Source organism: Chelon labrosus (genome assembly GCF_963514085.1).
Source record: "Chelon labrosus genome assembly, chromosome: 4".
Classification (NCBI taxonomy): Eukaryota; Metazoa; Chordata; class Actinopteri; order Mugiliformes; family Mugilidae; genus Chelon; species Chelon labrosus.
In genome coordinates, this window is record NC_140340.1 from 7,686,035 (window position 1) to 7,712,818 (window position 26,784).

The following is a 26,784-nucleotide window of genomic DNA, read 5'->3' on the forward strand; positions in this document are numbered from 1 at the left end:
CACCATCTCATGGGCCATAACGAGCATCTTCACAGTCTGATGGACACCACAGTTAGCTGAGAGTATCAGCCATGCTCCTGGCGGCAGTCTGAGTCTGAACAGGCTGCCCGCTGTGGCAGCTGAATACCAGTCCTGCCTACCCTACAGGACAAGCTCTGCTTCACGCATATAAAACTCATACAGGAACACGTATTATTCTGAGTATTTATTCCACCATATACACCGATCAGGCATAACATCATGACCACCTGAATAATATTGTGTAGGTCTCCCTTGTGCTTCCAGATACAATTACACAGTGTGACAGATCACAGTGTTCCTATCTCCAGCTGCAACGTTCTCAGACAGATGAGGGAGAGGCCTCACACGGCATGTGCACAAAACACACACAGATCAGGCATAACTTTATGACCATCTTCCAAATATTGTGTAGGTCTTTCTTGTGCCTCCAAAACAGTTGGGACTCATCAGGGAATGGACATGGGCCTTCTGAGGGTGTCGTGTGGTGTCTGGTAACAGGATGTTATTAGTGAGGTCCTTTGTGTCCCGTAGGTTGAGGGGGGCGGCCTCTGTGGATCATCCCAAAGATACTTGATCAGTTTGGGATCTAGTAGGCCACCATTTGGAGGCCTAATTCACTATTTGGACTCCAAATTAGTTGTTTTTCATGTTTTTTTGAGTTGTTCCTAAAGCATTTTTGTGTGTGTGCCTGTGTCAGGCTAGTAGTGACATTGCTATGGGGTGGGGGTGTCAGGTCTTGTCTAGGTGGGTGCTACATGTCTAAGTAACATCCACATGAATGAATACCAGGTCCAAAAGTTTCCCAGCGGGAACACTGAATCGTCACAAGATAGTCAATGTTATTTACTTCTCCTGTCAGTGGTCATATTGTTGTGGCTGATCCTTTGCACAACTCCAACAAGACAGAGGGGAAGATTATTTCTACCACTGTACATTTTTAGAGCTGTATAATTGCACCTGAAAGGAGTACGACCTGCCGAGCAGAGTTTTTTGACGTCTGATCAACCTTCAGATTTATGAATGCATAATTCAAAGTTACCTGCAACAACACGTTCACGCCCACACACACTCTTGGCACACCGCTGCTGTTAGTTTAAACGCAACCTTAACGATCAAGGAAAACATTCCTCACTCAAAAGCAGTTCAGCCCTCATTAAAAGCAACCGAACCGTTGGAATGCGCACGAGCAAGATGCAGAATAAAGCGGCTGCTCAGTAGCCGACTCCGAGGAGGACAGACACCGGAGAGACTAACTTGTGGAAGTATCAGATCACGGGATTAAGAAGTGTAATGTCCCAAAATCTACTGGTCAAGCCTTTCTTTTTTCTCACAGGCTTCCTGCCCTTTGACACCATGGGAGTCTGAAGTCTTGTGAGCTTCAAACACATGATAGAAAACAAAGCTATCTGTGCTCAGGAATGGACTGCCCTGATACCAAGAGAATACGCCTCTCCAAAAAATGGAACATGAGGTCAACGATTCTACACAGCGTGCGTGATTTGATGTGTGTTTGTCAGAGAGGGGACACGTCGGGAATCAGCGCAACACAATGGAGCACTGCAGTGTGGGTGGCCACACCCTTTCCTCCCGGCTCCCCTCCGCAGGCTCCTCTCTGGCCCCTCAAAACCGCCTGGGCGAGATTTAAAAAGAAAGGAACGGAGGTGGGAGCGAGGGAGGGAACACACAGCAGTGATAAAATGGCTGATATATGTGAAAACAGGAGTGAAGGAAAAACACGCGGTGACGGGAAAGGGGAAAGAAGACAAGACGCTAATGAATGCAAAACAAAGTGAGAGGTTTGACAGATCGTCAGGCCTGAACGCGACACAGTGGGCAGGGGAAGGGGGTAAAGAAAACAATCTGGGGGTGCGTAGTGACAATGTAGGAACAGATAGAGAAGTAAATACTGGGGGGAATCTAGAGGGAGGAGGAGGAGGAGGAGAGAGAAAACGCAGTGCCTCTGTCTGTGGCATTGTGTTCTGCAATGTGTAGCTGAATTATTGATGCTGCCTTTGAGTTGAAGGGTGAGAAGAGGGGGCACTTTCACACAGCGCAATCTCTCTGTCATAAACACGCCGGTCTGTCAGGGAAATATACTACGTCTGTCCCTCTTGACGGCAGGCTAGAGAGTTGTGAGAAGTTCCCCAGGGAGATAGAGAGAGTCTGTGGCTGGCAGGGATGGGAAGAGGTCAAGGGTCACGGCAGACCAGAGGGAGACATGTGGCACACACCTGTCCTCAACGTGCCTCGGTATGAGTCACGCAGACGGAGGCTCATCATTAGTGCCGTTTATTGTTCGAGCATTGTTACTAGTTTGAAAGACTGCAAAGAGCCTCTCTTCTTGCTTTCTTTTCTCCCTTCCCTGCTCGTGTTTTTCTCTCCCCCTGCCTGGCTCTCTTTCTTATCCGCAGAGGAAGCCCGTTTGATCTACCAGGGTCCTGCTGTTCTGGCTCTCCGGCTTCCAGACATGAGGCGTTTCGCTGCTCCCTCACTCACTGCAGAGGAGGGAGAGAGAGCTCCCTCTTTTTCTGTCTTTTACTCCTTTGGGGAAAAAAAAAGAAAGAAAAAAAGGGGAGAATCACAGACTCTCCCTCTCCTACTTCTTGGAAATCAGACACATTCTCCCTCTTGTCGCAGAGACAACAAAATAATTCATGAATTCAAAATGGCCTCGATTCTGAAGGAGCTTGCGCTGAGGCCAGCTGTGCCGCGTGCATATGGGCCATGTAGAATGTAAGCTATGTCAGCGATGTATTTCATTCAGAGGACAGTGGCCATCATTGTCATCTCCGGCAAAGCAGGACACAATGGAGAGGGACACAGCCAGGGACCTGACTCACACATACTGTAAGCCTTCATGGCTGCTTTCAGTGACAAAGGCGCTGAAAACAATGAGCAGTAAGTGTCAACGTGTTGCGTGGCCGATACAATAGCTGCTTTACTGCACAAAAACATTCCCTGACGGTCGGTTTGCCTTGGGGTTTCACCGTGTTTTTCCACGTCTCAAGCCGAATGATTGCAGTCTTTGTGTATTTAACATAACTCGCAGCTACATAATATTGCGTAGGTCTCCCTTGGGCCTCCAAAACAGTTGTGGCTCATTAGAGAATGTACATGGGTCTTCTGAGGGTGTCCTGTGGTGTCTGGCCTTTGGGTCCTATGGGTTGAGGAGAGGGGCCTCTGTGGATCATCCCACAGACACTTGATCATTTTGGGATCTAGTGAATTTGGAGGCCAGGTCAACACCTTGTGCTGTTCTTCATGTTTTTTCTTTAGTTGTTCCTAAAGTGTTTTTGTGTGTGTGTCTGTGTCAGGCTGCATCCTGCTGGGGATGGCTGCTGCCATTAAGGAGTGTCATAGCTATGGGGTGGGGGTGCCTGGTCTAGTCTAGGTGGGTGCTACATGTATAAGTAACATCCACAAGAATGAATGCCAGGTCCAAAAGTTTCCCAGCTGAACATTGAATTGTCACAAGACGGTCAACGCCATTTACTTCTGCTGTCAGTAGTCATAATGTTGTGGCTGATCGGTGTATATCGCCTGCACTGACAACGAGGTTCTAATGGCTAAGATCACATGTCATTATAATACTATCACAGTCTTTTATTACCTCTTTATAAAGTAGATCCGATGGTTACTAGAGGAAGAATCTGCCTTCCCCCAACAAGACTCAAAGGGAGGACGACACTTGTTGTGTATATACACACACACACACACTGAGAGGCAGATGACAGTCCGTCATGAGCTCGGAAGCATGTTGTCAGATAATTGGCACTTTTGGATGAAACTGTTCAGAGGAGGACTCTCTGAGGGTAACTGCTCACTGGGGATTTCCCAGAGAACTACACACCTCCAAGGGTTTTTTGACTGCTTGCTTTTGCACAACCAAAGGAACACCAGAGTGGCATAACAGGCAGCCAGCTGTTGTTAGAGAAATGTCTCTTCTGCGCAACAGACCACGAAATCACACACAGGCTCAATCAAGTTTGAATTCACCGTCAGCCCAAGGCTAACAAGAAGACCTGTTGTTTCACAAACAAGTGCTGGTGCCGGATTCATAAATTTGACCAACCAATCGACACCAATCAGTCTCCATACATCCTTTGGCCGTTTATCAATACCAAGTACATGAATCTCAGACTTGTATGTTGGGTCGTTGGAGCTTGACAAGTTTGACTCTGAGGTACAGACGTGAGGACGCAGTACAGCAGCGTACTTGATGACGCCAGCAAAATGCATAATGGGATACCTGGCCGTCCCAAGTCCACACAAGTTACCTCCTGATGCTTCGTCAATAAAACCAGTGGGGCAAGAACACATACGGGCATTTGGACTGTACTTGGTCTTATGGGTACTTTGAAGTGTACCGGCACTTGGGCAGCTTCCACAAGAACATTAGTGCACACTGATACACGCACAATGAATTGGCTATGTTGGGAAGTAGAAGCTAAAAAGAATCACTAAATTCTACGATCGTCCTCAGTTCCTGCATTGCAGACACAAAAAAATGGCCCAAAAACGTAATGTTGATGATACTCTTGAGCCTATATTCTTAAAAACACGCTTGTCATGTTAAATCTTGAGAATATATACTAAAAGATTGTTGTTGAAAGACACCAACAACGCTACAGTTTCTATACGCATGGTACAATAAACATATGTGGCTAAGGGAACTGCAATGATTGCTAAAGCTTTACATGCAGCAGTAGGAATCCTCCATTCAAGACTGGGAAACTCTCCTCCACATTCCACAGAGGGAATACCACCAGCACATGACAAGAGTCCTACTCACACTCAGCCACTTAGCCTGCCGCCTCCCACTGCAACCTTTACGCACAGACAATGCCTGTGTGTATGTGCATATGTACCATGAACAGCAACCTTTAGCACACAACACTGCCCTTCGATGGGAAGAGATCACAAAGGGGGGGAGGGGGGACAGAGGCGCGGTTGTGAAAAAAAACGAGTGATGGGGGTCACAAGAACATGCTTGTGTCAAGCAGCTATGCGACAAATGTGATGAAGTGATTGATGGGTAGGTCCTTTGTGCTATAGTATAGCAACACCCTCTTCCAATTTCCTTTGTCGAACCCTCTATCCTCCAAATGCAGAACTTGTTTTTGCTCTTTTCTAGGAACAAATCTCCACTTTCATCTCAGAGCAGGTCCAGACAGAAGTCTTCTTCCTCCTTCTCCGAGACATGATATAGTACATAGTGTATTATCAATATGGAAAGCACCCACCGGCCCCACTCGAACTCCTGTCCTGCACGGGCCACTGCACAACAGGAATGAGAATGTGTGTGTGCATGTATGAGGGGTGGGATGTTCCCATTTCCACTCTGCTTGAAGCACATGGACTGAGTCGGAATGTGGAGGGGGGAGGAGGGCAGCAGGAGGAGGGTCGGGGGGATAGGCGAAGGCAGCAGTAATCTGAGAGGGCTATCCCACAGTGCAAGCCTGCACATGGTCTTTACACTACTGTGGGCCCAGTGCACTGACAGGAAAGATAGCACTTCCAATCACAGGCGTCCGTAGAGCAACATAACAGTGCCTGGTGGGAGAAGCCATGTCAGAATGAATCAGTGCATCATTGATGACAACAACAACACATCACAACAGGCGCCACTGGTTGAAAAGTAGCCAGTTCTCACCTACGGTACGCAAGGTGTGATTGAGAAGATTGTGGCCTAAGGTGGAAGGTGTCGAGAGTCAAGGAGAAGGTAGAGAGTGATTGTACTGTCCATTTCCTGTGCAAGTCAGAGAGTGCTGACACGCAATGTTCAATTAGACGCAACAGAAATACCACAGACGCTATTACCTTCCATCTTTTTGCATAATTACAGATGATGCATACACCAATCAGCCATAAGATTATGGCTAATATTGTGTAGCTGTCCCTTGTGCCTCCAAAACAGTTGTGACTGTCCTGTGGTGTCTGGAAACAGAATGTAGTTAGAGGGGGGCTTTCGGTCCTATGGGTTGAAGGGAGGGGCCTCTGTGGATCATCCCACAGATACTTGATCAGTTTGGGATCTCATGAATTTGGAGGCCAGGTCAACACCTTGTGCTGTTCTTCATGTTTTTTATGAGTTGTTCCTAAAGTGTTTTTGTGTGTGTGCCTGTGTCAGGCTACATCCTGCTGGGGATGGTTGCTGCCATCAAGGAGTGTCATTGCTATGGGGTGGGGGTGCCTGGTCTGGTCTAGGTGGGTGCTACATGTCTAAGTAACATCCACATGAATTAATGCCAGGTCCAACATTTTCCCAGCAGAACATTGTGTTGTCACAATGTGGTCAATGTTATTCACTTCCCCTGTCAGTGGTTTTAATGTTGTGGCTGGTCGGTGCATGTATGTGCACGTTACAAAAGCTGTATGACTAATCTCCTCCTATCTTTGGCTACCCCTCGTATATATGTTAAGTTTTTTTTTATTTATTTTTTTCAAAAGTTCTTTTAATTTGTTGTTGGGTAATTTGTTGTTTGAATTCTGCAAGATTGCAATTCATAAGCTCCTCTAAACTCTCTCGTTACAGTTAAAATACTTCTCCTCTGGGAGATGGTTACTAATAAAATTCAACTCTTGCGTCGTCTCACTTAGCAAATAATTTGCAGTTGCATCACAGCAGACTGCAGCGGGCCTGAATCTCAGTATGTTTCATGATGTTGGTTCCTTCCAACTTATCTAACTAAATACCTGTTATAGAGTATAGAGTAGTCAAATACAGACGTATGTGCAGCAACTGGGTTAAATTCAGAGAGTTAAAATAAACTTCGGAATAGAAATGTTTTATAAATTAGCCTAAACTGTTGCCTGTACATTAAAATACTTAATACACCACAAGTGTTGGCACAACAACGTGACCTCAGTCCCGTGTTGATTTAGATCTACTTAAATAACATGTCTCTAGGACAGTGTCAACAGAAACTGAACATCTGTAGCTTGGCGACAATGTGATTTACTGCAGGGCTTTTGCTTTAAATAACATTAAACAGGTGCTTTGCGCAACCATTGACTCAGTGAACGTTATTATCTCCACTATCAACAGTGCTATCATATCATAATTGACGCCCGAGCTCAGTGGATGCGTAGGTGTGGAAAACGTAACACAGTGCAGCAGCTACACAACAAAGATCCACTCTTTATCTCTTGTGTTGTTACATGACAAGTTAAGAGGCTATGACAGTGCATATTCCACAGCCTGAGGTCACACTTAAACATGCATGAGTGAGGAGCACACATAAGCATGTGCTTCACACGCACGCACACACACACACACACACACACACACACACACACACACCACTGCCCCCCGGGAACGCTCGGTAAAAGCACATCAAGGGAAAGAGGCAGTAAAGAGGCTCCTGCAGTGAGGTAAATATAAGGCCTCGGGTATGTGCTTCTGCCTCTAACATCTCCAGCGCAATGTATGCTCCAGGTAAAAAACGCATTTTCTGGGTGGATTCATCCACCCCAGGCTTGGCACCAGCGCCGACATGTCAGTCCAACACAAATAAATACATGCATTCAGGAAGATAAGCGATCAGACATGCTCATACAACCACGCCCGCCAATGAGAACTGCTTCTGAGCTTCTGAGAACACGTCTAACTCACGTCTGACCACGTTCACACGAAACTGCAGGTCAACTTCTTGCTAACAGAAGCACGGCACCTCCACAAATAGGAACGCTGTGTGCGCCGCACGTCTTCCTCGCGATCTCTTAAATGTTCAATGTCAAAATAACATGACATCAAATTAGCATTGCTTTTAGCCCGTCTACCAAACTTACACGACACCAGACCGGTGTTCACCTCATGTTGGGTGGATGATCACGAGAAGAATCTAAAAGCTCTTCAGATCGATCGCCGTCGTAGGTTCAGCTCAGATGAGTATGGTAGAATGACACTTCAAGCCTTCTCTTGCTTTTGATTCTGTGTGATTCTGCAGCCATGTTTCATTGTCAGTTTGCAGCAGGGCCTCAGCTCATCTACTTCCTGCTGCAACTTAACCAGATAACAAGAGACCTCGGAATGACCTCCAGCTGTGTGTCGGTCTCCCTTGTGCCTCCGAAACAGTTGTGACTCATCAGAGAATGGACATGGATCTTCTGAGGGTGTCCTGTGGTGGATCATCCCACAGATACTTGATCAGTTTGGGATCTAGTGAATTTGGAGGCCAGGTCAACACCTTGTGCTGTTCTTCATGTTTTTTGGAGTTGTTCCTAAAGCGTTTTTGTGTGTGTGTCTGTGTCAGGCTGCATCCTGCTGGGGATGGCTGCTGCCATCAAGGAGTGTCATAGCTATGGGGTGGGTTCTACATGTCTAAGTATCATCTACATGAATGCCAGGTCCAAAAGTTTCCCAGCAGAACATTGTATTTTCACAAGATGGTCAATGTTATTCACTTCTCCTGTCAGTAGTTTTAATGTTGTGGCTGATTTTTGTAGTTAAAGTGTGAGTTGGGGCGATATCAGTGACCTGAAGGGGAAATGAAGAGCTATATCCTCCTAGTTTCCGCATCAGACAACAGGGGATGGAGCTATTTGGGGAAGCTACCCATCCAAGAGTGTGTGCCAAATCTTTATCGTCACACTGTGTGGAAAAAAAACCCAAAAAGGAAGTGCGTGCGTTGACTGTGGGAAAGAAAACTGCAGTATTCCCACAGTTAAAGCAGATTTAAAGTAAAGCCAGGACTCAGCACTTTAGGCAAGCCGCTCTAAGCCTGCAAGAAAACGGGCGAAATCTCCACCAGAGCGGCTCTGATGCTGGGAACAACCAAAATAGAACTGGTGCATTCACACAGCAACCAAGGGGGAAGAACACGGTGTTCTCACAGTCGTTCAGATAGAAGAGAAAGCAAGAGGCTGCGAGTGTGTGTGTGTCTGTGTAAGTGATGCAGATTCAGCTGAGAGGAGGTGATGAATGGCTTCATTAAAACAGCATTAGGAGAGGTGTGAACCCGAATAGTGGGTGCCAGTGAGCTGTGATTGCTCTGTTCCAACAAAACAGAAACTTGTCACAATACCGAAATCCTTCTCCTCGCCCCGGCGCCGCTTATTTACGGCGTTTGACGTTAATGCTAGTTTGAACCGATGCAACCTGCTGGCCTTTCGCAAATACCAAGCTTAAGACATCACTGACGGGCCAAATTACTTTCAAGGAACAGCCGCAACGATTCAGACCGCACACTGGAAGAGAGAATGCCACCCCACGGCCTGGAGGGAGACGGGGAAACGGCACGGTGGAGAAAGAAAGCGGCGAGAAGGATGAAGGAATAAAGGAGGCGGAGGAACGGGAGTGAAAGGCGAGCGAAGCAAAAAGAGCGTGAACCCGAACAGGGCCGAGGTCTGAAGGGTTCAGAGCGGATACGAGGCGCATGTGTGCGGCGGTAACCTGATTACCCAGACCCTACAGGGGAGGCAAATCTACATTATTCTTTCTCATTTTCCCTCTGCTCCTCGCAAACCCAGAAAAATGGGGGCAATTCGGTAACCCTGGCAACCAACTCTGCCTACGTGCCGAGAGAAGCCGCTGATGGAGGGAGGTGGGGGAGGAAGGAGAGAGGTAGAGAGATGAGGAGTAAAAAAAATTAAATAAAGAGAAGGCTAATACGAGTGCATCCGGAACTGATGGACCGAACCGTCGAGGAGAAGGGTTTCTTCTGTTCAGGTCTCTTCCTGCATGTTTCCCTGATCCCTCCTCCTCCTCTTTCTTCCTCTTCTCCCTTCCTCTCTTCCTCTTCCTCCGCTCTCCTTTCCTCCTCCTTGGCTAGACCCCTTGCTCTTTCTCCTCCTGCTCTCAGGCCAGTATGAGGGCTGTTCAAACACAACCTGTTTCCTCCAGCGTCCCCCGGGAGCATTATCCAAACCTTTCTACTGTTGTGTTTTCTCTCCTTTCTTTCTTTCTCTCTCTCTCTCTCTCTCTGCCACCCCTCCTATTTATTTACAGCAGGAGGTCTGCTCCGCTATTGATTGTTTAACAGAGGATATGAGTGGGCTTTGTCTTTGGCCTGCGTGGCTTTATATAGATCCCTCTGTTCTTAAAGATGTTCTCAGCGACGGACACATAAACATCCTCTCTCTGTCTCTCTCTCTCTCTCGCTCTTTTGGCTGCTTGTGAGTCAGTGTCCGGTGGAGAGGCTCGTGCATGCACGCACAACACGGTGCGTGTCACATACGCCGCAATCTTAAAAAGCAATGATTATCGGGTCATGAGCGAGGGCAAGGAGAGGAGGAAAAGACTATACATTTGAAGTTGAGGGCCGTCAGATTTCACAATGCTCTGATTGTTCGTCGGATGTAGGCCGAGAGAAAGAAAAAGATTGGAAAAAAAAATGGAGAGGGAGAAGTGGGGAATTGACTGACAAAGTGTGTGTGTTTGAGTGACTGGGGGGGGATGGTTTTTACATTTTTACACTCTCTCACTGGTTGCTCTGCTGTTGCCGTGCGTGTGTTAGATAAAGAGAAAGTGAAATCTGAATGAGACTCCCAAGCCGAGGTCAAGACCTCCAACTACGGGGCTCGGGGCTCGTAAACGTTCACACAAAGGGTTGTGCAAAGTTCTCGTACGCACCGGTCCGTCATAACATTATGACCGGTGGCAGAAGAAATAAATAACTGACCATCTTGGGACAATTCAGTGTTCTGCTGGGAAACTTTTGGACCTGGCATTCATTCTTGTGGATGTTACTTAGACATGTAGCACCCACCTAGACCAGACCAGACCAGGCACCCCCACCCCACAGCAATGACACTCCTTGATGGCAGCAGCCATCCCCAGCAGGATGCACACATAAAAACGCATCAGGAACAAGCCTGCACAATATTAGGCTGGTGGTTATAATGTTATGCCTATAGCACCTACAGTATTGTGTAGGTCTCCCTTGTGCATCAGAGAATGGACATGGGCCTTCTGAGGGTGTCCTGTGGTTTCTGGCAGCAGAATGTTGTTAGTGTGGGGGCCTTTAAGGGGAGGGGCCTCTGTGGATCATCCCACAGATACTTGATCAGTTTGGGATCTAGTGAATTTGGAGGCCAGGTCAACACCTTGTGCTGTTCTTTACGTTTTTTTGTTTTTTTTTAGTTGTTCCTGGTTTTAATGTTGTGGCTGATCAGTGTATAGTTAAGTGCACTGAAGTTAATTCAGTTTCAATTCACTGGTCAGCCGAAGACAAACACCTCCATTATCTTGTCTACTGAAACTGTTTCTCGGGTTGAATTTCTAGAAAATATATTACCAGATGGTGAAATAGCACATAATACGATAAGAGTTTCCAACCACGTTGCCCACACACATACACAAATAGTAACACGAGGCAAGTAGGAACCTCCACCAACTCCACCACAACACAGTTCGACCTCGTCCACTCTTAAACGACCAACTGTCTCGGTGGAATGCTACAGTTGACATTATGCAAAAAAAAAAAAAAAACTCACTGCCTGTAACAGCAGGGCCTATCAGGCTGGAGGGGGTGAGTGTGTGGTCGTTTTGCATGAACGAACACTGTATAAGTTTCATGTGTTTCAAAGTGTCAGTACAGGAGGGAACTCATTGACTGTGCACACAAATCCTAAACACACACACACACAGTTCGTCTGCATCAAAGCAGGAGCACCTGAAAAGGGGGAGGGGAGCCTTCAACCAATCCCAACAAGCCTCGGCGCTGTAGGCCCAGCGAAAGGGGTGGCAGCCAAATTGTCAGGATTAGCCAACCAGGGCAGACGGGAACATCTGTTGCCCAATCGTGGCATCTGGAACATCTGGCTCGGATGAACAGCAGTCATCCGGCAGATGAACTCTGACCTCACCCACTGGGATTCACCAGTTCGCCTGCCCCCTTTCCTCCTCCACGTGTTTGTTTATTTATTTCCCTCTCATTCTCCGGCACTTCATTTTCGACGTCACTGACACCAATGAGCCGTCTTGTATCTGATACGCCGGGCGCTGTCGTACGCCTGCACCGATTCATCTGCGCAACGTACCGACGGCAGACATTCCTCTTTTATCTCAGCAATCGTCTGCATCCAGAACGTCGGAGGGCAGGCAGAGATGGATTAGATGCCTCAACCCGAATCGCAATAACACACTCGCCGACTGCATATTTATGTGCGTGCACTGAAGGAGGCCAGCTCAGCACTTGCGGAGTAAATTCAGCGGTGTGTGTTTTCTGTCAGGTGCCGCAGCGGCCCCGTGGTAAATTGTCATATCGAATGCTGAAGAATGAGGAAGCAGACGGGCGAAAGGGAACAGAAAATCAATGAGTGTTTTCAGGCACGTCCTATCTGGTGCTGACGCAGCGAGAGGTGGCTGCCACTGAGCGCGCGCACACACACACACACACACACACACACACACACACACACCCACTCACACTCACACGTATAAAACTGAAAGAACAGTGGGACACCTGGATTGGAACACATTGTTCTATTGTGATTTACCGAAGGGAATAGAAGATTTTGTTCCATCTTTATCCAGCTCGCTGTTCCTTTGTTTTCCGAGAGGCAAGTGTGGTAATTGCATATCCAAAAAAATAAAAAAAGCCTCACACACCGAGCACTGTCGCACTATGTGTGTGTGTGTGTGTGTGTGTGTGTGCTGTGTGAAAAGGCAGTCAATTCCTTTGCCCCAACACAAAACCCTTCGCCCAGACAGGAAGCTCCACGCACTCCTGTGTGATCCATGCGTGTTCCAGCATCCTGAACCTCGGTTTCACACAAACATCCTTCCTGAGTGATTATTTTAGGCTCCGTCAGCGTTTTCATTCAGCTCACAATACGACACCCTGATCCAGGAGCCCTCCGCCCCGTTACACCAACACAGCTCTGAGACATTCACACACACGCGCTTGTGCAGCGAGTCAACGACACCATTCATAGTCTGGTGATTGACTTGTGGTTGATAATTGCTCCACCGAGTCATTAATACATTCTCACCCTAATTAACCAGGGGATGTTAAAAGCCCTGAAAACTGCTGTTAATTGATCGGCGTAAAGACGTCTTCCCTCAGCCTTTTAACTACACTGGTATGAATGTACACCGATCAGCCACAACATTAAAACCACTGATAGCAGAAGTGAAAAACGTCAACCATCTTGTGACAATACAATGTACCACCCACCTACACCAGACCAGGCACCCCCACCCCATAGCAACGGCAATGCCAGCGTTGACCCGGCCTCCAAATTCCTTGGAACCCAAACCAATCAAGCATCTGTGGGATCTCATTTCCTCTTCTGCACGTATCGGCGACAATGTGACATTTGCACGTTTGCACAGCCTAAACAATATTTGCACATATTTTCCAACTGTCCTTCCACTGTGACGGTATTGCACAACTAATTGCACCTCTTACTCCTACTCGCTTATTTATTTATTTCCTACGCTTAGAGAAAGTTTATTTCCTTCACTTTAGTTTAGTTAAGCTGTTTATTTTAGTTGTGTGAAGGGAACTCCCAAAGCAAAAATTTCATTGCTCAGTGTGACCTTTGCTGTTTATATGACAATAAAGTTCTTGAATCTTGAATGCACTGGGACAATCCTGATCCACAGAGGGGCCTCCCCTCAACCCATAGGACCCAAAGGCCCCCATTAACAACGTTGTGTTACCAGACACCACAGGACACCCTCAGAAGGCCCATGTCCATTCTCTGATGAGTCCCAACAGTTTTGGAGGAAGAAGGGAGACCTACACAATATTAAAAAGGTGGTCATAATGTTATGCCTGATCGGTGTATGTCTGTGTTGCAATCACACTGAAACTATTTCCTTCACTGCTCCCTGACATGCGTTCTGTCTCTTACACCTGCTACTAAAGAAAACCCTGAGTATACCTGCTCCTCCGGCTCCAATAAACATCAATCAACGCACAATGCACTCGCAAACTAAACTCTAAGCCAAGCGTAGAGCCTCACACAAAACGAAGACACAGACCCGTAATCCTGCAGACAAAACCTCTGGCTGCGTCGCCACTTTTCCTATTGTGCGTTAGTGAAAGCAGTCATTTATCCCAAATCATACGTTTCTCTGGCGGCCTTGTAAACATGCAGCCCGGTAATGTACACGTAGGCAAGGCGCATCGTTTCTGTTTACGGCCGCACGAACCTCATCCCGTTCTTTGGAGATCGACGCCACCAGAACCGCCGGGCTCAGTGAGTTTACTAAGCCGTCAGGAAAAACAGAACGGTCTACGGCTGTTTGGAGATACGCCCGCCTCTCAGTATTTGGTATTGAATCGATGATGAGTACTCAGTACGTGATTACGCTGGTTTGCCGTTCATACACCACAATTAACAAAAACAAAACAAAAAAACACTACAATCGATGTGCTCCATCAGTGGCAGCAAATATAGCCACTCATTAACACTCCCAGATGTGTACGACGGGCAAAATGTACTTGAAAAATGAAACATCTGTCGAGTGTTGCCCTCCCTAATTTTGCAACGAAAACGTTTCCCGGTGCCTGAATGAAGGCTTTCCGCTGAAATCATATTGCTGACTGGTAAATAAGACGTGTTAAAGGCAGCCCTTTGAGAAATTTTCCAAGTGAATCTTTTAGCGCTGCACTGCCTGTAGCGTTTATCCAGTTGATGCGCATCTGCTGGCTACAGCCATCCCTCTCTCGTCTGTCAGCGGGCTTAATGTGATATTCAAAATAGAAAGCTTCGATTTAGGCGCTGGGACAAATGGTAGGCAACATAGATTAGCTCAAAAAGCAAAGCAGACTTCTGGATTCTGCTTGAAGTACGGTAAATATAGATGTTAAACAGCATTTGGATCCCAGAGAGAAAAAAAGGAATACCTCTATGAACGATAAAAGCAATGATTCGTTTGACGTTGTGCTTGCCGACAAATACTTTAATCCAGTTAACCGTTTGCCCTTTAAGGTTATTATGCTGTCAGTACGTTTTACAACAGACCTGACCGGAAAACCAAACCACAATCTCCACAGCAGCCATTTTGTTGTAATCTAAATCATGTATGACACACGGCTGTTACCCTTCCGTCCATCTCCGCATGAAAATCAAACACTCCGATTGGCCTCCGTCAGATGTTCGGCGGGCGTAATGGATTCCGAACGTAACGTAAACCCCCCCCCCCCCCCGCTAAAATTTGGCGGGCGGGGAAACTCGGGGCCGGCTTCCAGGCTACAGCGAATACTCGGCGAACCACGTACGGTTATGTGATAAGCTCATTCTTCCGTTTCAACAATAATATAACCACTTGCATCTGTGTTCCAACATTCCTATCCTTCTGCTTCTCGGCCTCTCTCTCTCTCTCTCCTTCTTTCACCTTTCAGTCACTTTGTCCATGAGTCTTTCCACACACACACACACACACACACACACACACATACACAAACACACGACACCCTCTTCCTGAGCTCGTAGGAACATTCCTTGCATCAGCCAAAATCCCATATTAGAGTATCAGCACTCAGTCTGTGTGAAATAACACAGACTGAGTAAGAGAGAGCGGTGGTGGTGGTGGTGGTATTCAAGAATCAATGTGCATTTAAAAATGAAACGGATCATTCTTTTAGCTCCCGTGTTGAAAGGTGATGATCCACTGACAAGCTTTGCATGGGGTACGAAATGCCCGGGCGCACCAAACCAAAATCAAAGACCGACTTTGTGATTCTGGACCAAAAACAGTTGGACTCGAACACATCACCAAGATTTACAGCCAGAGGCCAGCTAGCTCATACCATACGTCCCACAACAGCAGGTGGCAGTTGTCTGCATTCCTCACTGACAGAGGGAAGCTAAGGAGAATCACGCTAATCAGCCGGTTTATAGCTTATCCATTCCAGATGATCATGTCTTTATACACCGATCAGGCATAACATTATGACCACCTTCCTAATATTGTGTAGGTCTCCCTTGTGCCTCCAAAACAATTGTGACTCATCAGACAATGGACATGAGCCTTCTGATGGTGTCCTGTGGTGTCTGGCAGCAGAATGTTGTTAGTGGGGGGGGGGGGGGGATTTGGGTCCTATGGGTTGAGGAGAGGGGCCTCTGTGGATCATCCCACAGATACTTGAGCAGTTTAGGATCTAGTGAATTTGGAGGCCAGGGCAACACCTTGTGCCGTTCTTCATGTTTTCTGAGTTGCTCCTGAAGCATTTAGTGCCTGTGTGTGTTCCTGTGTCAGGCTGCATCCTGCTGGGGATGGCTGCTGCCATCAAGGAGTGTCATTGCCATGGGGTGGGGGTGCCTGGTCTGGTCTAGGTTGGGTGCTACATGTCTAAGTAACATCCACACCATTGAATGCCAGGTCCAAAAGTTTCCCAGCAGAACACTGAATCATCACAAGATGGTCAATGTTGTCTGTCATGTCTCCTGTCATAATGTTGTGGCTGGATTGTGAATTGAGGCGTTATCAGTGACCTGAAGGGGAAATGAAGAGCCAAATCCTTCTGCTTTCCGCACCAGACAACAGGGGATGGAGCTTTTTGGGGAAGCTACCCACCCAAGAGTGTGTCACGTTGTTACGCCCGTCCATGTAAAAAAAATTTTAAACGTTCACATGGGATCTCAAACAACGATCAAAGCGCTCTGTCGACAATCCAACATCCTGGATTGGCTGAGAAGATGTAGTCAGGGGTCCTAGTAGTGGCAGACTCACAGCCGACTGACAGATTGGTGTGTCGTGGCCTTAAAACTGAGTATTAACATGCTACAAGAAAGTATGTAAATACTCCAGAAGTGTTCAGTCCATGGCCAAATATACATACAGTACAACACAGAATATGCCATCAGACGTTCTTAAATAATCAGGACAAATTCAGCTTGTTTTACTTGGGCAAGCCTTCGTCCATGAGAATATGTGCATGTTCGTGCGTCCTCCTCTCCTGCAGCGCGGCTTCACAAATGTCATCCACGGGAGGATTTACATTTATTTCCCCCACGATGCTGCAGTGCACGGCTGCAGCATGTAAAATCTGCAGCTCGTGTGCTGCTGCTGCTGCTGCTGCTGCTGCTTGGCATTAGGGAAGATCTAGGAGCGGTGCACAGGTTAATGACAGGCTGTCCGCGTCTCCTGGGGAATGCAGACTGCCGGGAATGTCACCACAGACACACGGCACCTGGAGACACCGCTACACGGGCGGAAAACCACACACCTCGAGCAGCTATGTGGATGCACGAGTTTACCCTTACATGCGCTCTTTCCAGATAGGAAAGCAGGTACGTGGAAAAACAAAAAAAAAGGGTGAGGAGAGAAGAGATAGCGCAACACAGCTGTTCACTGTGGAGCGGCGAAGTAACTGACAGGAGAAATCAATGCAGAGGGTCGATGGACAAACATTAAGTCCACAGTCTGACAAACACAGAGGACGGGCCTCACAATGCAGCACGGACAGAGGGCCTTTACACAGGCTGCCAAGCATAAACAGCGGTCCGAGGGGGGATTGAGACAACAGCGCTAATGTCACTGTGGTGACAGGCAAAGGAGTTTCCAAATGGGCAGGTAAACAAGAGGAAGAGGCTAATAAGAGGTGGTTAACAGACAGCTCAGGGGGGTCACTCTGGATTACTCAACTCACAGAACTACCTGCTAGAATATGCAACGGTATCAAACACCTGGCCAGATTTTATGGAGATGAACAGGACAGTGCAGTGTAACATTAAAAGAAGAGACGTGAACCCTAACGCTACGCTGCTGGGCGTGAGGTTTTTGATATGAGGGCATGAAACTGCCCTCGGCTACACGAAGCGGCTCTGGCAGTCATCTGATCTCAAAATTAACGGCTGTTAACACCTCATGGCAGAATCGTGGCGGCCGGTTCCCTTCCAGGAACTTGTTGAATCTACGACACGGGACACCAAAGCCGCTCGGCCGCCTTTGGTGGCCACACGCCTTCTTAAAACACTCTAAGTCGGTTTGTTTTCCTTTAATTTGTCACTCATTGGTATATTAAGACCAGAAATTCCAGTTGGACAGCTTTGATGATTTACGATAACTCTCAAAAACAAAAAGGGTTGGAGGGGGGGAACTTCCAGCTCTGTCAAAGAAGGTCACACTTGGAACAGCTGTGGAGACAATGCTGAGGACAGGGCTGATGTCTTGTACCTAAGTGGAAAGGGGAAGTGGTAGCGATGAGGAACGCGGTGGTCCATCTTATCTAGTGATCTGGCACTGCAGTAACGGAGCAAGCATGCTGCACATGGGGTGAATAATATCCCGTCCTCTCTCTTCCTGGCACCTTTCCACCCAGCACCCACATCTGATAAGCTCTCAGTATAACTCTGTGTGACATCTGAATCCAGAAGTGAACAGAAACGCACACTTATCAGCCAGCAAGCAGTCAACATCTGATCTGTACGACCCCCTCTGAACAGAACAGCTACAATCTGCCCTCCTGTGCCCTTGATCATCAGCAAGAGGTGTCTCCCTGTGATCAATGAACAAGCCTTGGCGCAAATTGATCCATTTCGTTGCAATCTGCGTTCAAACATCCAAACGAACGGCAGCGCAAACCTCCACCAGCACCACCACCACCAGCACCAACAGCAGCAGCAGCGCAGACACGCAGGAGGCAAGAGGGGGGAAAGAAAACGCCCTATTCAATGTCGAACCCTCAGCCCTGCTGTGGGTAATCGACCCAGCATACAGCACATCACCTCCACTCCACATACGCTTTTCTTTTTTTTTCCTTTTCTTTTTTTTTTGGAGACCGTGCTGAAGCCACATCTGGACAACACGGCTGATTTCTCAGCTTTTTTCCCCCCCTCCTCCTGTCTTTGTTGGACATCTGCGCGCTGCCTTAAAGGCGAGCGATCGCACGCTTGAAGACGCGCCGATCATTACGCTCTATTCGCGGTTATTCGTTGTGTTAGCGATCGGCCACGTCCGCGCAATAACAGTTGGCCTTCATGAATGATCCGTGGAATTAAAAAAAAAAAAAAAGGCAAGGTTTCCCTTTACGCCTGTTAGAGGAGAGGAGAGGAGAGGTGAGGGAGGAAAAAAAAAGCCATGCGATCAGCCAAGTCTAGGAAAACACGCCACATAGTAAGGAAGCACAGATTTAACACTATATCACCACAGCTTGTGTTGCATGTAAAAGCCTGAAATGCCTTTTTTTTTTAATCAAAAGAAAGTTTTACCTTTAACTTGAGTTTCATATTCGGCCACGATCTCCTTGTCCTTTCGGAATTTCGCTGGAGACGTCATGGCTGAGTTTGGAGATCAAACCACTTGTCCTCGTAGCCAAGTCAGTTTTTTTTTTTTTCTTTCCTGTCAATTAATCAATAAGCGGGTCTCAGACGGAAGGAATGCCAATCCGGAGCGAGGAAAATCAAGAGAGCGCAGATGAGAGAGGTTGCAGCTCCTTCAGCGTGGCCGTGGCTCTGTATTGTCTCCCTGCCTCTGCTGCCTACTCGGGGCGCATTGTGAGTTTGGCGCTGCTGCCGCTGCCGCCGCTTCTGCTGCTGCTGCTGCTGCTGCTCAGTGCTCCTATCCGCCGCCGCGCCTCACCGCCTCCTCAAAACCGGTTATGCTGCAGACAACTTCAAGTGAAAGTAGATACATTCCCTTCTTACAAAGCAAAGACCAATGGCTTGTTAGTCAGCGCGTCCAAAAAAGTTTTTTTTTCTCCCCCCTTCCTCTTATTTATCCCGATCGGTCTCGCTGCTGCCGCCTGTCTACACTGAACTGCTCCCTTCTTCCCCCTCCTGAAGAGAGGAAGAGAGACAGAGAGAGAGAGAGAGAGAGAGAGAGAGAGAGAGAGAGAGAGAGCGAGCGAGAGAGAGAGAGAGAGAGGAAACCGAGTGGTGGAGATGGAGGGGCTGGCTGCCTGTGGATCAGCCCCACTGCGCAGGACAAGCATGGATGCGCACATGGATGGTCTTCATCTACAAACCACGCAACTGCTGCCGCAAGCAAGCTCACAACAAACACCGAAAGAGGTGAGTGTCTTGCAGGTGAGTTCGGGTTTTAAAAGTCCGACATACGAAGTGGTTTACTTTTAAAACAAATTAAGAGGCATTGTTAAAAAAAAAAAAAGTTTGACACGCTGGTTGAGATGTGCGTAAAGTGAGCAAAAGTGGTTCAGTTAGGCCGCTTCATATGCTAACATTAGAGACCAATATCAGAAAAAAATAAAGTCTATTATATGTGTTTTTATGAGTGATCTAAGTAGCTGCAAAAAATATGAATTTACTTAACGTAGCTAGCCAACGTTAGCCTAAGAGACCACAGGAAGTCTAGCATTAGCCTCAAATACTAAACCCCTATGTTGCTATTTTGTTTGTATTTATTTAATGTTTACTTTTCATTGTCTTGTGTGCACTGTTCTTAATATAATATGTTGCTGCAACACTGCAAATTCCCCCACTGTGAGATAAATTTAATGATTATATTATCTTATACACATTCCCTCGTGATATTTACTGAAATGTGTCGACCTTGTGCCGTTTTAAGAAAATAATACACCTTTAAAGAGAAATGCTTGTCTTTTAATTCATATTTAAAAATGCATCCCCCTCTAAAAGCGTCAATTTTTATTTTAGTTTTAGTTTTTTTCACCGACGCCCCCGCCTGACTTTCATAGGACGAGAAAAATACTTCCCACACCGCGATTCGTGCAACTGAATTTGATTGACATTCGACTCCGCCAATCGGCTTTGAGGCTCTCTGGACGAGGGCGTTACCGGGTCGCGTTTCTGCCCAATCAAATTCAGTTGCTGTAACGAAGCCGACCAATGGCGTCGGTCACTACGGGACGTAACCAATCGGAGACAAGCGCAGGGTCTTTTAAAGATAGTTTCAGGAAGTGCCGTTAAATACCAGGAAGTTGTAAACAAAGCTGACAGCTATTTACTTAGCTGTTAACTACATCTCTGAATGGATGCGGGGCCAGCTGTGTAAAACGGGCTTGTTATTAATCGATAGCGGGTGTTTATCAGTAAGTGCGCGAACAGCATTTTTCATATAGAGCTCGCATCGCGGAGATACAAATTTCTTCCGTGTGTTTACACGACGAGCTAACGTTAGCTGCCTTCCGTTTTATTGCTAGGAAACGGGCCAACGTTCGCGCAAGGACGTTAGCGTTATCGCCTGCAAAGTTAATTTAAATCGATTTATTATTCAGTCGATCTGAACGCACGGTGAGCCCCGTCGGCATCCGCTTCTTGTTTTCGGCTGCATTCGCTTCGTGGAGGCAGAAAGAGCGAGAGGGCTCGTCCATTTTAGCACAATGTCTACATCCAACGCCAATTTTAAAAACAAGTGTGTGACCCAGGTGAACTGCATATTTTGCGAGAGCCTGCTCTGCACGAGAGGCATGAAGGCTGTGCTCCTCGCGGACACCGAGGTGGAGCTTTTTTCGACCGATATACCTCCCAATAGGTAAGTGCTAATTCTGTTAGCAGTGCGGCTAGCCTTTGTTTATGTCTGTTGTTGTTATCAGGGTATGGGGTAATTTGACAAAAACTACAGCCAGATGTAATCTAATGAGTCTCTCACAGGGCAGTAAATAGTTAATTTTCACCAAAGCTATGATCAACACAAGTTTGAAGCATAACAATGTGAAGTGAGTGTTGGTTGTATCCTGTCATAATAACTCTGTTTGTTTCTCTTTGCACGCACCCTCCCCCCCAAAGAACTGTTGACTTTGTGGCCAGCTGCTACTCAACTGAAAGCTGTAAATGCAAACTGAGGGACATCGCATGTCTCAAATGGTTTGTAAAGCTCTACTATACCTTGCAGAGTTTGTTTAGGAACGCCATGTGCTGATGTTGGGTGTTAATAGTAAGAATAACGGCCACAGTTGGCGCGAAAAACAAGTTATTGTTAACACACGTACGTGTTTTTTTTATAGTGTACAGCTGCACAAGTGCAGGGGCTAATTCTTAATGATGCATCAGGTGGTTTGTTGAGCTTTAAAGAATGCTGTAAAAAGTGTTAAATGACTGCAGATGTCTTTATAGATGTGTTTGGGATGATTTCCCGTCATTTGCATTTATTTCTGATTCTAACTTACAGCTTGGAGCTACACTGAAGCTAAATGGAGCCTCTTTTGTGTTCCCAGGCTTTTGTTGTTGTTGTACACAGGGCAAAAACAAACATCTGCCAGATAATGGACTCCCACTAGTTGAGCTAGCACTTTTCAGGAGCGCCCATAGTAAAGCGCTGACTCACGTTTCTTCTTTATCCCCCCTCTCTCTCCCTCCCTCCCCCTCCCCCTCCCAGCGGCAATGTTGTGGGCTATCACGTTGTCGCCCCCTGTAAACCCTGCCTGCTGTCCTGTAACAACGGCCATTTCTGGATGTTCAATAGCGACGCCGTATCTACTCTCAACAGACTGGACTCGACAGGTCGGTTGAAGGTCCCCGTTGATGGAATTCTGTGCAATTCCATTAATTAATTTATTTTTAAGTATGCGCACTAAAGCTGTCATAAACCCCCCTTTAAAATGTGCGTGCAGGTCTGAATCTGCTCCTGTGGGGAGACCTCCCCGAGCTGGACGACAGCGAAAATGAAGAATCGGAAAGCCCGTCAGAGGAGGAGTGTATTAGGTAGAGAGGGAGACGGACAATGTGGAAAGACCTGGAGCGTCAACATTCGAGAGGTGGAGCTTAAAGAGTGTACAAACCATGCTGGGTTGAGACAGAAAAGAGGAGGCTTAAAGGGTAATTGAGCGCTGAATCTCACCGGGCTTGCAAGTTCTCCTGTGCCGCTCTGTGTGGGCTGAAACATAAGACCGCAGCGTACGTCCCAGCAGGTGTTTTTCCCTGCAGCACCTGGTGTGACGTCACTGGCAGGGGTGTGGCCGCGAACACCTCGGTCTCGTAAATTTGAACCCACGGAGAACGGCACAGGGGGATCTCTTTGGTCCTCGTGCTTGAGAGCTGAATTACCTTTTAACCCGTGACCATGCCTCCCCCTTTTCACTATCCACTGTTAAAAGCACAGACACGCATTCTTTTCCACTCTTTTCCTCTATTTTGTACATTTGCGTGAGCTATTACAAAACACGTAGCGGGGGTAAACTGAAAATAGCCGACCGACAGCGAGGCTCTTTCGTCTCGCTGCTTTTTCCGAGCTCATATTTGATCAGCCTCATGGGAAGTTGAGAGGGTGGTATGATAAGTCGCTGGAACTTAGCAGTGAATGCTGTGCTTTTTCACACGGTTGACACCTGTATCTTACTTTAATGGCAGTTATAATCTGTACATTGAATATGCGGTAATAAGAAAAACTCATTAACTGTCAAGTCTTATATTTTCACTGTGTGGCTGCGTGCTGACTGAGTGCTGACTGAGTGCTTTTTGAATCCCTCATATTGGAGAAATAGCACAAATATTGAATAATATATATATATATATAATATATATCTATAAGTTCTTTTTAAAGGGTGTATTTTATTTCGGTTACCCTACGATCTGACGGTATATCAGTGATAGGTTTTTGACGTGCTAACACGGTGTTTGCCACACTTCTGACAGCAGCAGTACGTGTGGCGCGCCCAGATGAACATGGCTGCCGCAGCATCCCGTACTAACATACTAATCTGTGAGTAGAGTGTCCGTTCGTACTCAATTTCCAGTTGAGTCCAGAGCTCAAATCAAGTAAAAAGCTCCCGCGTCGATAAGCTAGAATCAATTCGTGACACACTTTTCAGCGTGGTCCATTAAGCGAAATTATGAAGAAAGAAAAACAAAACAACCATGAGCTCTACATGGATGTCGGTGCCAGTGCTCCGTTTTCGTCACGCCACTGTTCGCATTTATGTAGCAGCGTACCTGTAGCACCTGAAGAGCAGGAAAGGGTCCTGATCAGTATTTAACCTGTAGACAGGATTCCGCTTTAAAAATATAATTTGGGGCTAGTTTATAGAAGAGCATTTCAATTTTTTTTTTTATATATTTATAATCTGTTAAGATGAGCTTTAGACATCTGACTACATAGCTCTTGTAGCCAAACGGTTATCGTGTTTGCTGACAGTGAACCACAGTGAAGCTGCAGGCGTCCGGTCGATGCTGTATGTTAGCTGGCCCCCATCTTCTGACCAGGCCTTCTGTTTAATAAAAATAATCCAGTCACAAGGGACTCAAGGGGATAGTTCAGCCTTTCTGAAGTCTGGTTGTATGAGGTACTTATCTGTAGTCGATGTATCACCCCGTCAGTATTTGGTGGTTGTCATGACGGAAACGGTACGGAAGCCAAGAAGTGGACTGCTGTGACTGAGGCCGGCAGAGAAATTAACATAGCTACCTGAAACGAGGCCCGTCTGTGAGACTCTAATTTGGATCCAAACGAACATGTTAACACACCGACGTCGCCGGTCGAGGTGGCAGTAGGCCAGCGACTCCCATCTTCTGCAACGTAAAATGACAGTTTTTGTCAGTGGAGTCCGGCGTCTTTGGCGTAAAAACGGATTAGTATACCGACTTCAGTTTCCCTTCTGAACAGAGGCCGCCTGACAGCAAAGCAAGTACACGCAGGGGCCTGCCAACCGCCGTCTACTGTAGGCAGAACGCTGACTGTGGATAAGCACCTCATACAGCCACACCGCAACCGAACCATCCCTTTAACTCAAAGCGGTCCCTTTTATTTTGGCTTCTTCGAGCTCTTATTATCGTTTCACTGCTGTGCCCTGCTAATAATACCATGATCCTGTCTTAAAAACTTTCTGTGAATGAATGAGATTTGCCTGTATTGTAGGCGAATACTGTTGAAGAAGCAAAACATTGAATGTTACACTTCTTACCTGAAGGAGAAGGATAAAGAAAGTATTTTGTTTTTTTATATATATACATATATATATATATATATATAACGGTATCGGGCCTCAGCGTTTATCTCCACTATAGCCTTTAGTTGTGGAAAAACACAGAGGAAGAAAACCTAGTCCAGGTTTAAAGTTATAACTGACAGTCTGTTCCATTTCCGCACCAAATACCCTCAGTGTGGATCGGATACAGCGCAACGGCAAGTACGTATTTATTGAATCCACAAACCAAATATCTATAACCACGTTCTTCTCTTCGTTTACAAACTCTGTTTACAGATTCTTTGGTCAATTGTGATGTAGTACTTATGTTTTTGTTCATGTATTTAATATTTCATCGAGTAGTGCTTTGTTTTTTGTTTTTTTTGTACATTTAAAGATGGGACGTGTACAGTTTTACCTCAAGAAGGTATCACTCGTGAGCTTCCTCTGGCTAGGACAATTGTCAAACGATAATCAGAAGATTTATTTAAACGGCTGTTTCTGACGTGAATAACTTGGATTAACATGCCCTGCTGAAAATGTATATTTTGGAATTGCACTGAAACTGCATTGGTAGTTTGGAGAAAAAAATAAAAAGATTTGTTGTTTTGTATGCTTGTTAAATTAATAAACTTTTTTTTTTTTTTCCAAAATATCTTGAAACATCATTCTCCCCCCTCCTCCTCCTCCGAGCTTGGATCCTTAAAATAGAAAAAGTTAATATGGAAAAAAACTGACATTTCGTGACCTCGGTCTGCATCTGCAGAATGTTTTGGCAAAGAGTCTCGCAAATCATTTTAGCACGCCTCCATCTTGTTTTAATTACTCCTCGCCACACTGCGGTGCGCGAGAAGCCCCTGTTGTGCGAGTGAGAGGAAAGAAATGTCGACGCGAAATGCTCCAAATGTTTCTGTCATGAAGTCGTGCGTTGGGCTCGCCTGTTTGTCTTTCTTTCCCCCCACATCCAGCGTCATCAAAACATGACCCTGGAGTCTCTCTCCAATTTGCACCGCTGATATGAACGCCAAGATTGACGACGGACGGATTCATCAAATGCAGTTTTATTTATAGACGCTAATCTCGAGTTTATCTCTGAGGGCCTCGCAATTCTGGAGGGCGTACGTCACCTTCTGTTATGGGGGTAGAAATGAAGAATAACTACAGAAATTGATGTTCCAAGATGCGAAGACATGCAGTATGTGCCATGTGTGAGTTGCAGTGTCACACAAACAAGTATAGCGTGAAGAAAACGTGAAATCCCTTCCACATAACCGGTGTGATCGGATTGTGTGCACCTGAAACTGCTGATATGCTGTGAAACGATACACCTGCTAGCGTATGCACACTAAAGTTTACAATCAAGGCAGTGTATCGTCCTGAGCAAAGCACATTTGGTTCCTCATTGTAGGCTGGTTGGGTTTTGTTTTGGTACATTTGAACTGCGTAAATCTCTCCAGCGCTTTACATTACTTAAGATGGAGCGACATTTTTTTTTTTAGAGAGCTTTTTTAGAGAGCTCTGATCCATACTCATCTGCTCTGTGCTCCTTTCAGCCCGCCGCCCTGTGCTCGTACACCTGCACACGTGCACTAGGGAAACCCGTCCTGTTTGTGGAATGATTTGACTGAACTTTTGGAATTTGTTTTTGCAGATTCGACTCTGTTGGGACACGTACAGGGCACTTAGGGTAGTGCAAAACAAGAATTCTTAATCCTTGCAGCTTGTCCTGTTTTCGCATGCTTTGGAGCGAGTGCGCAAATTAGAAATCACATGAAAACCAAAGCAGCTTTTTGCTTTTTAATTTTATCATTTTGCAAAAACTACCAGCCTGATTTTTATTTTTTATTTTTTTGCTTTTAAATTCTGTAACTTCTCCGCAAACGTCACCATTGAGGTGCAAACATGAGAACGTAGGTACCACTCTGTCAACGTGTGCTGTTCCTGTTCAACGTGACTACGCTCCTGGAACCGTTTGCTGTGCAGAGGAGAAAACACTGACACATAGGTGCTAAGTACCCGTAGATAAACGGGATAAGACAAGTTG

General features: G+C 46.4%; 2 protein-coding genes across 3 annotated transcripts in view; one reads left to right on the plus strand and one right to left on the minus strand.

Moving 5' to 3' along the window:
• srgap2 (SLIT-ROBO Rho GTPase activating protein 2) overlaps positions 1-19,663 on the minus strand; it is a 60,315-nt gene extending 40,652 nt beyond the window's left edge. For both annotated transcript variants that reach the window (XM_084543557.1, XM_084543556.1), the window contains exon 1: positions 19,132-19,663. In XM_084543557.1, the coding sequence (XP_084399683.1) occupies positions 19,132-19,198 (67 nt within the window). In that variant the 5' untranslated portion in view covers positions 19,199-19,663. The remainder of the gene's footprint in view (positions 1-19,131) is intronic.
• A 204-nt stretch (positions 19,664-19,867) lies between these two features.
• On the plus strand, positions 19,868-25,385 carry LOC311486359 (protein FAM72A). Its single transcript, XM_084542171.1, has 4 exons — positions 19,868-21,373; positions 21,628-21,705; positions 22,217-22,341; positions 22,452-25,385. The coding sequence occupies exons 1-4, from the start codon at positions 21,222-21,224 to the stop codon at positions 22,544-22,546; spliced, it is 450 nt and encodes a 149-aa protein (XP_084398297.1). The 5' UTR covers positions 19,868-21,221; the 3' UTR covers positions 22,547-25,385.
• The last annotated feature ends 1,399 nt before the right edge of the window (positions 25,386-26,784 follow it).